At 40.5% G+C, this 12,763-nt stretch overlaps 2 protein-coding genes across 4 annotated transcripts; both read right to left on the bottom strand.

Moving 5' to 3' along the window:
* Positions 1-71: 71 nt before the first annotated feature.
* LOC148159870 (uncharacterized) lies at positions 72-2,543 on the bottom strand. The gene is made up of 6 exons (XM_088004763.1): positions 2,465-2,543; positions 1,628-1,671; positions 1,012-1,265; positions 908-931; positions 678-791; positions 72-177 (listed from the first exon to the last, which is right to left on the bottom strand). The coding sequence occupies exons 3-6, from the start codon at positions 1,262-1,264 to the stop codon at positions 140-142; spliced, it is 429 nt and encodes a 142-aa protein (XP_087860889.1). The 5' UTR covers position 1,265; positions 1,628-1,671; positions 2,465-2,543; the 3' UTR covers positions 72-139.
* A 1,293-nt stretch (positions 2,544-3,836) lies between these two features.
* On the bottom strand, positions 3,837-12,283 carry LOC106905533 (uncharacterized). 3 transcript variants are annotated; one of them, XM_014970428.2, is made up of 7 exons: positions 11,858-12,283; positions 9,713-9,792; positions 9,356-9,623; positions 7,695-7,733; positions 5,914-6,014; positions 4,878-4,985; positions 3,837-4,506 (listed from the first exon to the last, which is right to left on the bottom strand). In XM_014970428.2, the coding sequence occupies exons 1-6, from the start codon at positions 11,922-11,924 to the stop codon at positions 4,902-4,904; spliced, it is 639 nt and encodes a 212-aa protein (XP_014825914.2). In that variant the 5' UTR covers positions 11,925-12,283; the 3' UTR covers positions 3,837-4,506; positions 4,878-4,901. The 3 variants fall into 3 exon arrangements, with proteins under 3 accessions (XP_014825914.2, XP_087860882.1, XP_087860884.1); XM_088004756.1 differs by lacking the exon at positions 3,837-4,506 and adding an exon at positions 4,513-4,758; XM_088004758.1 differs by lacking the exon at positions 3,837-4,506 and adding an exon at positions 4,513-4,734.
* Between the last annotated feature and the right edge of the window lie 480 nt (positions 12,284-12,763).

Genomic DNA, 12,763 nt, shown 5'->3' with positions numbered 1-12,763 from the left:
ATGTTTTCTCCTGAAACCTTTTTAAATTTTGTAAGAACTTGATGGAAACAAAGCAGGATTTAAACAAGAAACAAATTTTAAAATGTTTAATTTATTAAGCCAATAAAAACATCCAGTTATGGAGTGTGGAGGTAAAGCTTCAGGTTTCCCTCTGCAGCAGCGTCGGGTTCCTCCGCTCTGTGAACAGGAACGTTAAAAACTGAAATAAAAACACAAATAAATGGAAAAAATGCATCTTAAATGCTGGGAACAAAGATCCAGATGATCTTTTTATAATTTTCTATTTAAATTTCTACATTCTTTCATGACTGAACAAACCTGCTAATGCGCTAATAGCAAAGCTAATTTTAGGTTTACCATTTTTGCTAACTGAAAACTTTTAGCGTATGGTGTTAGCTTCCACCAACTACCAGGTTGCTAAAGCACATTAGCTTCTACTAAATACATGTTGATAGTTTAATTAGCTTCTGCTTAATACCAAGTTGGTGTAAAGTTTTAGTTTTTGGTAAATATGTTGGCATAGTGCTTTAGCATTAACTTCTGCTTGATGCTGGTAAATCATTTTAGCATTAGCGCTTTCTAGTTAGCCAAACTGTTCTTAGCACACATGTTGTCATGGAGACCAACCTCCCATTACAGAGGAATAAACCAGAATAATCCTTCATTACGACACAAACCTGCGTTTCTGCTAGGCCTATAGATTCCTTTCCTCTTTCGGTAAACCAGAACACCGATGGTGATGATGATGATGAAGGGAATGAAGATCAGCCACCAGAGATCCTCGGACGACGCTGCAGGAAAACCAGTTGAGTTTGTGTTCAGGAGTTTTTCACCTGGACTTGAATCAACACCAACATCTGATGTTTAAATAACCAGAAATGTGTTTTTATCAGGCAGAGAAACTCACCAGGTTCCATGAAGACGGGACATCCTGCAAACAGATTAGTAATCTGGGATTAGAATTACAGGCTAATTCTAAACCCAGATTGAAGTTTAGTAAATTCATCTCACCGCTCTCCCTGATCGGTATCGTTATGCCGTCTCCCTCCATGATAAGGTCAGAGGTCACGTTGTTGCAAACAGCATAAGCCGTTTCCTGGAAGCAGACCAAACATCCGGATGGAGGAGGAGGAGAGACGGAGGAGCAGAGCGGAGTCACACCTGGAGTCTCCCACAGGTTCCCCTGAGCTGCTCCATCACGGTACAGCTGATCCACCTGTCTGACCTTTGAACCCACTGCCTGGAGGCATCTCAGAGGATCCATCCTGAAACACAAGGAGCCAAAAAAAATCCTGACAAATCTGAGACTTACAAAAGTTCAAACGTTCACTTCAGCAGCACTTTACTGCCAATAAGGCTTTAACTCCAGCAATAGTGAAGGTTTAAACACACATCAAAAAGGAAATATTTTGTTTAATATAAAAAAATTTAAATATGACAAAAAAATAGTCTTCAGATGCCACAATATTTATGTTTTCATTCAAATCTATCTCCAAATCTTGGTTATGAAATAATCAAAGCTACATTTTCACAATTACTTCATTATTTTGTTTTAAAAGTAGTTTTATTGCACTTTAATTTTCAGCTCTTCATAAGTAACATTAATATAAAGTACTGTTAACCTTACTTGAGTAAAATTTCTGGATCTTCTATCCACAGTGAGAAGCTGAACTGGGAGAAAAACAAACATGATAAAATCAAAAAGTGCATGAAATACAAACAAACATCAAAAACTTTTTTTTATACAAGTCAAAGTAAAAATACTCCTAAAAGTACATTTTTTAAAATGTAATTGAATAAATGTAACTAGTTTCTACCAAACTGTTGTAGATCTGTGCGCTCACGCCGGTTTTTTAAAAATAACGCCATGTTGTTTTATTTACGTTCAACACGTGAAGTGGGTTTGTCATGATGGCTCCACCCACTTCCAGGTTGTTTCAGGAATCTCTCTGGTCTCCGTTTCTGATCTTCTTCCAAGTTGGAAGAGGCTCAGAAAGGCGCGGGGTTGGAAGTGTGAACTCCTCTCTCGTTGGTCTGAATTAACTTCATACATGAAGACAAACACTCCGACATGTCCTAACGCCTCCTTCCGCCCCTCACTGCGCCGGTTGTCCTCACATTTTCACGGATATCCCGCATTTTATCCGCAATCGGAGACTGACCAGGCCCTTCCAGAGGCCAGGCTCTTCCAGCGGCCAGGCCCTTCCAGCGGCCAGGCTCTTCCAGCGGCCAGGCTCCGAGGCGGACACCCAGCCAGCTTCGGGTGGGTGTCCGCCTCCGAAGCTGGACCTGGGTTTTCATCCACCTTCATTCCTCCACTGCGAACTCGGAGCAACAAAGATAACTTTCACCGACACTAGATCTGATAGACACGGCATGAAAACTGTCTCCCTCTGGGGAAGGGATCGTCTGGTTTCCATCATTTTAGACAAAATGTTAGATAAATAATCCTGAAAACGCTCACCCAGTTTTGACGCTGCCGCCGCTCCGCGCACTTCCCTTGTGCTTTTATTCTGGTTACGCACCACAGGGGCCGGAGTGGATCCGCCACTCAGTTGGCTGGTGGAGCTGCTTGTCAAGAAAGAGACCCAATGCTGTTTGTGGGGCCAGGCCTCAGTGATGACAGCTAACCAATAAGAATTGGGCATTTAAATGAAGGCATGAATGGATAAATGATGAATAAATGGTGAATGATGATGAATAAATCAACATTTGCCACTGCCTGCACTTTATGTTTCGGACACTATTGGGCGATTTTTAAATTTCTCATCGATGCAACATGTTTGTTTATAAGCTTCTTTGTTTTCCTTACCATTCTCCCGTCATTTTGTTCTTCCATCCTCGAGTAGCTTTTTTTTTTTTTAGTGTTTGAGTCCAGATTTCAGTCCAGATTTGAATAGTCCAATCATTTTTGCAACACCTTTTTAGGCTCGTAGTTCCAGAGCGGAGGAGAACTAAACCAAATACAGCTGCTTTTCCATTAAAATAAGGAGATTTCTGATTACCTGGAAGGTCTGCATGACCACCAGACCTCCTACTGTGTTCCTCCTACTGTAGGTTTCTGGCAGTAGGATCCTGGATTAACTGTTAGACACCATTAAAATAATCCAACCCACTGAAAACAGCACATATGTTTTTGTCCTTCTGGAAGCTGTTCTTGGGATTTTACTCATTTTTCTTCATCCAAACATGGCAGGTGGAGTTGATACCAGAAAGTTCTGGTTTTGGCTTTTCAGCCTGGGCCCCCAAACTGATGGAGAGATGGAGCAAAGACCCCCAACTTGATCTAGGACCTCTGTCCCAGATCATTGATCAAATATTTTTAATCAAGTTTATTTGTACAGCATTTCACATTTCAGCTTTACGTCAGAGTCCATCCTGATTATTCAGCTGCAACAACTGAAGCTGTGCGTTGACTCCAGATCCTTCCTGTTTACGTCCAAAGATAACTTCATCTTTGGTTTTTAAATAAAAACTTAACACAAATGTATTTTATCTGCTCAATAATAAACTAAACATGCAATATTTAAATGAATCCAACAGAATTCTCAGATTCTTGTAGAAATTAATCTGTAAATGATGGTAATCACTTTAGACGACCCAACAGTCTGGAAAACTGATTCTCATTCATGTGTTTTGGTTCAACATAATATCAGTGAAATAAGGACATATTTGGACAGGATGCTGTAGGAAAGTTTGGAAGCTTCACTACTACAGGTTACAGATGATGAATGTGTTAAAATCACAATATTCTAATTTAATAAACTATATACTTATCAGTTTAACATCTTTCTGTTTGAATGAAGCAAACCTCATTAAAAAAGGAATGAGATCAGTTTATGGTGAATATATATTTATTCTCTCAGTCATCTAAACTATGATTACTGTTGCATAATGAAAAAGCTTTCACATCAATTTATGGACACTTGAATTCTAGTTGTCAGATGAAGAATTCATATTAATTATTGAATTGAATAAATGAAGTAAGAAGGAAAAATGGAAGTGATAATAAAAACCAAATGTTTACAGTTTTATTTAGCTTATAAATGTAGATGATGTAACTTTATCAAACTGGCTTAATGGCAGAGAAACTTGCCATTCAGATTTGAGGGTTTATACCAGGGGTCCCCAAACTACGGCCCGTGGGCCGGATCCGGCCCGCCACGTCATTTGGTCCGGCCCCCTGAACAATGCCGGATCCGGCCCGCCTCCTCATACCAGAGAGCATTCAGTGTTTTTTTTTTTCATATATTGTATTTTCTGGTTTACATGTGGATTTTTCTTCAACCACCAGGGGGGCTCTTGAGCAGATGTGAAACTAACTTTCCCTCAATGGAATATATACTAGTCAGTCCCAGTCACCGTTTCACTCACGGTTTTTTCCATTTGCATTCTGGGTAAAAATCTATCTAAAAGCGTGAATGTGTCGTCAACTTCATCTGATGACCTGATTTCTGTTGAAAGTTGGGGCAGTTTGGCCAGCGGTCGCTCCTCCAGGTTTCGGTCCTGTGAACACAGAGACATTCAGGTTATTAGTGAGAAAATTAATAAATCAAAAGTCAGACAATAAAGTTGTAATGTTCAAACAAAAAGCGGCTCCAGGAATTCACCAACACAACAATAACAAAGTGCAGCTGCAGGAGCTTCTGCTCCCAGGAATGTCTGTATCTCTGGACCTGAGCTCATCCTCACAATCAAGGTGTTCTCACACCTCATGGTCCAGTAGACCCGGTTCTGTTGGAACCAGAACTTCATCATCTGCCAACCCAGAAACATTGAGGTGGTATGCAGACAGAGATTATCGCCACTCTGAGGTTCTGCTGAGGTTCTGCTGGGTTGAAATGTGAAAACAGTTGGTGATAACCTACAGAACTCACCGAGTCAGGGTCCATTTGAAACATTCAGCTGTCTGTCCTCCGTCCCACACTGGTTCGATAAAACATCTCTAGATCATGTGGAGGTTCTGCTGTTCCACCAGAACCGTCCTGGAACATAAAAACACACAGAGTCCGATTTAAATTCAGTCAGACGATGAAGGTCAACAGAACCAGTGAGCTAAACAGAACCCGTCTGGTGTCACCATGATCCGTCTGATTCTCCGGACCTGGTTGGTGGTTTGTGAGAGACTCTAACAATCTGACAGAAGATGCTTAATTGGTGGATGTCTTCCAGACCTGGTAACCCTCATCGCTGCAGCTAAATATTTCTGACCAGAACAGGAACTTCTACACAGACTTCATGTGGTTCCCATCAACTAATTTATGATTGTAGTTTTTTGAGACTCAGTCAACCGAATGCACTCGTTGTTAGATGTGCAAATGGTGGAGAAACAATTTCCTGTTACAGGATAACTGTCCATCCGCTGTCATCAGTGGCCATGCTAGCTAGCTTCAGGATTCAGGACAGGCTGTGCTGCATTGTAGCAGAAAGCAAGAGAATGATTGACAGCGCTAAGCTCCGCCTCCTGGCTCTGATTGGTTGTTTGTAGTTACTGGGAGAAGACAGAGCAGCTCGACTTTTCACAGATTATCCGTCTCATAACATTCTGTCATGACACACTGACAGTTTCAAGAAATATGTAAAAAATATATATATTTTATAAAAGTTAAATTCTATAGCTTTAATAGAAATTAAGGAACTAAAGTCTGTTTTTTTTTCCAATAAATTTGTTGTACAATAGTTACTTTCTGAAGTGGTAAGTGCTTAGAAAAGCTTGATAATCATATTTACATTTCTTTAAATATAGTTTTCCCAAATGACATAACATGCATAATAATAATTAATAGTTGCTGTTCATGTAATTATTTTGTATGACTGGTTAACATGTCAAAGTGTGATGTGGTGCATCAGGCCTCAACTGTCCCTCTTGCCTTGATTCCAACTTTATTACTATTCTGCCTCAGAAAGACCCACCTGCTGCGACCCATGAGCCACCGCAGTGAGGATGAGGATGAGGATGAGGATGAGGAGGATCAGAGAGGCGACAGCAGCAAAGTGATTTCTTGTGTTGTCATCTGCAGAAACATGAAGTCAGACTGAATTCAGGTCAGAGAGACGATTCTGGAGCAGAAACGGGATCTGATTCAAACCTAAACATGAATAATCTGTGGCAACAGGTGAGCAAAGATACAAAGCTTCATCAAGACAGAGGAGAGAGAGTCAGCGCTGAGGAACATGTTGAAGCTGAAACCATCAAGATCCAGACAGAAATATGATTTAATTATGACGGATACTCTGAGATACATTTCTTTTACTTCTGGAAGTGTTTCAGCTTTTGGCAGCTAATTTAAGTTTTAAATAAATAAATAATAATAATAAATAATAGGTTGTCTATTCTCAATTCTATGATACAGAGCTCTTTAATTCCTGCCTGTACCGCTGGAGGTAAATGTCTGTCCTACACTTGTACCAGAGAATGTCAGAAAAATATTTTAATTAATAAATGTAACTAAAATATTGTGTCCATATGGTCTTTAAAGATCTTCTACTGATGAATAATGAATATTTTTCCCTGCATGCATTTTGTAGTCATCAGAAGAGTAAATGTAAGAATAGCAACAGATGTTGCTGCTAGCACACTATGCTAGGTGTCAGAAGTTGGGCTGTTTATTCCATTTGCCTTTTTTTCCATAGAAGTTTAGACTATCAGATTTTTAGATCTTCTATACCTGAAAGAACCCCAAAGTGACCTACATTACTGTCATCCCCACAGATGAAGTGACTAAAACTTACCAGCAGGGGGCAGTCTGGGTTCATCCAGAACTGAAAACAGATCGGAGAGCATAAAACCCATAAAACCCTAACCCTACCCCTTTAGCTTCATTTACTTAAAAAAAACACCTAGGAGTATTTTTATTGTACCGAACTTTTTACTTTTACTTGACTGATAATATTTTGAAGTAACAATACTTTCATTCTTGGTCGAAAGTCGCTGTTAGCACTGAATGAGGTTTTAACCTCAGAATTGTACCAGACACACAGTTTATGTCAGAGTGAGACATCGTGTTTGTACAAAATCGCTATTGTTCTGTTATTCTCCATTTTACGTTTTTACAGTAAACGGTAGGTTTTATCCCTGTATTGTATTTATCTCTGTTTGGGTGGAGTAATCATCCAGTCATCTGACAGTTGGGTGTTCAGCTCCAGCTGCCTCATGTTGATTTGCCCCTGAACATTAAACCTCAAGTTGCTGCTGAGCGGTGTGTGAATGCGGCTCCCTGATTGGTTGGTAAGACTAGAGCAACACATCCTGTAATTTACCTCCGGTAAGTTTGGGTTCAGAAACTTTATGTTGTAAAAAAAAAAGGAAAAAAAAGTCAATATTTTTTTTCTGCCTGAATTTATTATCGTTATTGATTTTCTCTCTTTTTTAACCAATTTATGATTCTATTCTCTAAAATAACCGGAATTTGCACAACTTTATTTTCCATCTGATTAAATTTAACTGAAATTAAATCAGTTATTCAGTACTACAGTCATCTATTTGTTTAACATAGATGTTGGCCATTGTTTAATTCTACATGAGTAAAATACATTGAAGCGCTGCTACTTTAGTATAATTTTGTGATAGTCTTGAATGAATTAACTCAGAATCCAGTTTTTACGTTTTTAAAGCTAAACACCAGCAGATTTGTTGAATAATGCTGCAGCCAGAAGTAAAGATCAGGTAAAGAGTCACCTGGGCGGGATTTTACCTGCGGGAGGCTCAACAGCAGCGGGCGGCACCGGGCAGGCTGGAACAGAGCAACACGATCAGCTTCATTCATTCACTTAACGAGGAGTTTGGCTGTTTCAATGCTCTCAGAAAAACACGACATATAAACTTATAAACTTAGAGTAGAAAAATACATTAAAATTACAAGCATGCACAGGTGCGAGTGTCTGTTAATTCCCATCCTTTAGCTCTAACAACATTTTTCTTCTGCATGTTCTGAAAAAGGGAAGAAGCTTTCTGTGTGAGGGCAGCCTGGAATCGGCTCCAGTCTGAAATCAGGATGTCAGAATTGGTTCCACTGGACTTCTTAAAAATAGGCAACGAGATGCTACTAAAAGAGATGTTTAGTAACATATATATATAAGGGACAGCTTAGATTAATAAATTCATTTAAAAACAAAATAATCTGCTTTTCAGGGTCTTTCTTTGCTTCTCGATGGATTCGGCTGAGCAGCAAAGTGTTTCTGCTGCATCAGGTCCAATCAGAGAGACAGCGAGTCATTTCTGAGTTAATTCAGACACAAACTGACTGATGAAATAAAGCAGAAGTTCATCCTAGAAAGCATCACTTCGATTTCACTGGCTGACACAGTGTGATTATTAATCATCATTTAACCACATATTTAAATGTGTGATCATATTTCAGATATTTGAGGCCATTAATGACTCATTTTTAGAAGCGGAGGCCACTGGAGGTTTCAGGCCAGAACAACTAGAGTGATCAACGGTTTGGCTGCTTTAAATGCGCTGACAGCAGATGGGCAGCTGATCCTTCATGAGCCAGTGCGTTTCCACTGACCATAAAACTGTAAAGATTGAAATTATGGAAATAAATGGGCTTAATGGAAAAAACGCCAATTTTGAAATAACTCGGATTTTTCAATAAAACATCTTTTTGCTATACGAGTTTTTTTTTTTTTTTCAGCCATATTTAAATTATTTTCCACCTTTTCGCACCGCTGCAGCTCCGGTGCAGCTGCTGCACCGGAGCTGCAGCGTCACACAGTTCAGAAGAGGCTGTGCGTCACTCCAACATGTTGAATCCATAAATGTTCTTTAAAATCACCGACTATAATTACACCAACACCGCGTCCGCGGAGTTTTCCCAAATATAACAACCTGATATATGATGAAACTGTCTACATCTGTGACGTCCCCTCCTGGAGGGATAATCTGTCATTTTACTTATTGTAAAAATTGTTCTTTGTCCCGAGGCACAGTGGAAGTGGTACCGGGCCCAGAGTCTCCTGGCTGGAACAGCAGACGGGTCGGTGGGCCTGATCCGACTTTTCCAGCCAGCTCCGCTTTTCAGGCTGGCCCTGAAATCATTTCATGTCTGGTGCTGAGAGGCTAATTCATGTCTCAATGAGCTGGACGAGCCGGGCCGTTTCAATGTGACACCGTTATGATTTCTATTGACTTGTCACGTGAATCAGTTTATTCACGAGTGATTTCAATTTCATTTTATTGAAACATGACAAAATTATGTTTTTTCGACGTTAGCAGAATTTAGGCACATTTGTAATGGAAACGCATCCGGGTTTTTTTCTTCTTTTTTTCTCTCAGCTGGATTTCCTGAAATATTATTTTTTAAATGAAAGATAAATAGATTCGGTCCAGAGTTGTGCTGCCGGTCCGTACCGCTCCGCTCGGTCCGGTAAGGGGCTCCGGGTCGCTCCAGGTACAGAACGGCTCCATCCGGCAGGTCGGCGCAGATGATGAAGACCTGCCCGAGATGACAGACCTCACAGCGGGACGAAGGAGGGGAGAAAGAGGAAGAGGAGCACTGAGGAAGAGGAGCGGAATCTGGATTCTTCGTCCACAGGAACCTCTGGTCGTCATGGTTACCGTGGAGCTGCGTGGCGATCACGGCTGCCGGATCCGAGGACCTGAAGCATGTCAGGTTGGTCTGAAAGGCAGGAGGATGTCAGAGTTCCTGCTCGTTTCCCATCATTCATAAATCTGACGGTTTGTTTCTGTTTGGTTTCTAACTCTGACCTGCAGCTTCCGGGTGGCGGCGGAAGCTGGAGCCGTCACAGCAACACTCAGCAGGAAAACATGGAGGAACATGTCTGAGTCTGCAGGACAAAAGGTCAGATTCAACTTCCTCTGTTGTTCAATTTTCATTTTTGCTTCATGTAAAGTGCATTAAATTAAAGGTTATACACTAATAATCTTCAAAAAGACATAGATGGAGGCAATTTGCAGAAAGGACAGAATTAGGCTGAAAGGCATCCAGGTAGTGGACACACCTGTCACTAAAACACATTTTCCTGGAAAATAAATTGTCTCAAAAATAATCACTAAATTATACTGTTTTTGGAGTTTTTGATAATGATATTATAATACAAGTTCGCCATCTCAACGACCAATAAACTTTATTTTTTTAAAGAACAATTAGTAAAACTGGAAAAAATGCACATGTCCAATTAAAATACAACCAAAAACAATAAATAAAATGGTAATAAAAACCACACACAAGTGAAACTGTGAATAAAATGGATTACAAAGACTCTAAAAACTAAACTGCCCTTCAAAAATTATCAGACTGGAAATGATGAAGCTCATTTTAATTCTTCATGGATTTAAGGTAAGGTAATTTTATTTACAGCTCTTTGTCAGCAACAAAGCAATTCAAAGTGTTTGACATGAATTAGTGGAAATACAAACAAAAAGACAAAAAGGTAAAAACGACATATTGGTTCCTCTTGTTTAATAAGAATAATTAATCTGACATTTAGGAGTTTCTCTGGATTCTTGTTCTGATGAAACTAGTTGTTGGTTCTCCATGTTTGATTCTCTAAAGTAGATATATTTCCTAAGTTTGTTCTAGATTTATTACCTGACAGCAGTTCCTCTGGGTCTTACTCTTATTTTAAAAATTTTATGCTAAATGTGGATCTACGGTAGTTTGTCTAGATGAACCGAGTTTTTCTGGATTCTAATTTGTTCTAATTCCTGCTTAATGGATTAATTGCTTATTGTCCCAGGCTCTGTTGTGCATCATGATTTTGAAATTTCATTGTTAAATTACTTTTGAGAATGAAAGTAACTGGATAACGTTTCTTGAACTTTGACTGAAATTACCAAATATGTCTTAAGTGAAATTTTACTTCCCGATTTAGCTCCTTGAAATTGGGCCTCTGTCTCTTTAAATACTTCCGCTCCTTTTTGAATTCGGACTTCGGGCCAGGCACAAAAAAAACAAACAAAAAAAAATCGGAAGAGGGATGAAGAAAAGCTTTTCAAAATGATTAAGGCTGCGACAGACTGGCAACCTGTCCAGGTGACCCCCCCCCCCCCTCTCGCCCGAAACGTTAGCTGGAGAGGCACCAGCACCTCCCGACCCCACCGAGGGACAAGGGTGTAAAGAAAATGGATGGATGGAAAATGATTAAGGCAGTAACGTCAGTGAATCAACAGCTAGACTGCCACCAGAAAACCCGAGTTTGGATATGTTTTTTCATATGTCATAGTATTAGCATAAATAATATAAATGGCCATTTAAATAACAAATCATACTAATAGATTAATCGTAAATAAATAATTGAAGAGAAAGCGGGATCGGGAGGAGGGCGCCGATGATGTGTAATCATCAAAGGGGCGTAGCCTTTACGCGGCGGGGCCGAGCGCAGCGCAGTGATCTGACCAAAGACTGCTCACATGGTTCCTAAGGTAAGACTGAAACTCTACAGTCTGCGGCAAACTGTGATAAACTTCTAAAACTGCACGTCCTCTGGTATACCATGCGCCTTCTCAAACTGTAGAAATAATCATAGAAGAGCCAGGGTCATAGTTTTTTGTCCCAGTCCTGCGCTGGAGGAGAAAAGAGCCAGACGTTGAACTGAAGGATGAGGGGAAAAAGTGCAGAAACCTGCGCGCTAATCAAAATAATAGTTACCAGGAATTTGCGTCATTATATTCTTTTCATTGATATAATTTTACAAAGATTAATTACAATTAACCTCTGCGTTGTACGTTTTCAATAGAGCAATATACTTTTATTTTAATCTATACAAACCGATTTAAAGACTTTATGTGGCTTTATGAGCAATATCTGCAGCGAACAAGAACACATTTTTTTAAAATAATTATTTTAATATTAAAATTAATGCCCAGTACAACTGTAACTTAGTTACTCACTGTGATGATCTGACGACCAGCGGACAGGTTGGAGGATCGCAAAGTGCAGCAGAAGTCGGAGGGTCATAAATAGCAGCGGCCAGTGGAGGAAGCTGGCTCCCTCCTCCTTGCTACGTAGGAGGAAGGAGGGAGGAGGCTGGCCACGTGACAAAGCCCAGCCTCCTCCTCTCACCCCCCTCCGTCAGACGGGCCTTGGTCTGAACAACCAAAATCAGGCACATAATTCGATCCAAATCCGAAATTATCTCCACAGGAAAATTCATCGCTGGTTTGACCAACTCTTAACACGCTCCTCTAGATGAAAAACGGAAAGCTTTCGGTTAATCCCACAGAAATCCTGACAGCATGATGAAGAAATATGTGGTGAACTGGATGATGGCGCTGAGCGGCTCTAGAGCAGCTGACAGAACACGGAAGTAACTAAGATCCAGTGTTGGCTGAATCCCCGCCCCGCTCTGCCGCAGCACAACCTTCAGCCTCGACGTTCACCCAAAACGGGCGCACACTGCTCCGAAGTAGCACGCTGCCTTGCTCTGGCGCACACACACACACACACACACACACACACACACACACACACACACACACACACACACACACACACACACACAGGGGCGCCTGGCCTGCAGGATATTGTCGGAGGGTTTCTACACTATCACTGCACCTGCAGAAGGAGGGGATGACGGGGGGTTGCAACGTAAATACTCTAATGTGTGAAATTTACATTTTACAGGGTATTAATATGTTTCCCAGCCAAAACGGGAGACTTGACATGTATGGCCATGACACGCTGGACCAGCAGTCCTGAGCTTAAAGGGTTTTTACACCCCGCATATTATGGACTTATTTACATTAATATCACTTAATTCTTTTGGTTTAGTGGTGACAACTTACTTTTTGTATTCA

The sequence above is a fragment of the Poecilia mexicana genome, unplaced genomic scaffold, assembly GCF_051168715.1.
Source record: "Poecilia mexicana isolate PSO_F unplaced genomic scaffold, ASM5116871v1 scaffold_4, whole genome shotgun sequence".
In the NCBI taxonomy this organism is placed as follows: Eukaryota; Metazoa; Chordata; class Actinopteri; order Cyprinodontiformes; family Poeciliidae; genus Poecilia; species Poecilia mexicana.
The sequence above is the reverse complement of the archived record's forward strand: the minus strand, read 5'-3'. Positions and strand labels throughout refer to the sequence as shown.

Coding starts and splice junctions, on each gene's coding strand:
- LOC148159870 (XM_088004763.1), bottom strand. CDS start 1,264: ATGGATCCTCTGAGATGCCTCCAGGCAGTGGGTTCAAAGGTCAGACAG. Junction 932..1,011: donor GATACCGATCAGGGAGAGCG/GTGAGATGAATT, acceptor ATCTGTTTGCAG/GATGTCCCGTCTTCATGGAA. Junction 792..907: donor TCCCGTCTTCATGGAACCTG/GTGAGTTTCTCT, acceptor GTTTTCCTGCAG/CGTCGTCCGAGGATCTCTGG.
- LOC106905533 (XM_014970428.2), bottom strand. CDS start 11,924: ATGACCCTCCGACTTCTGCTGCACTTTGCGATCCTCCAACCTGTCCGC. Junction 7,734..9,355: donor TTACCGGACCGAGCGGAGCG/GTACGGACCGGC, acceptor GCTCTGTTCCAG/CCTGCCCGGTGCCGCCCGCT. Junction 4,986..5,913: donor TGGCTCATGGGTCGCAGCAG/GTGGGTCTTTCT, acceptor TTTATGTTCCAG/GACGGTTCTGGTGGAACAGC.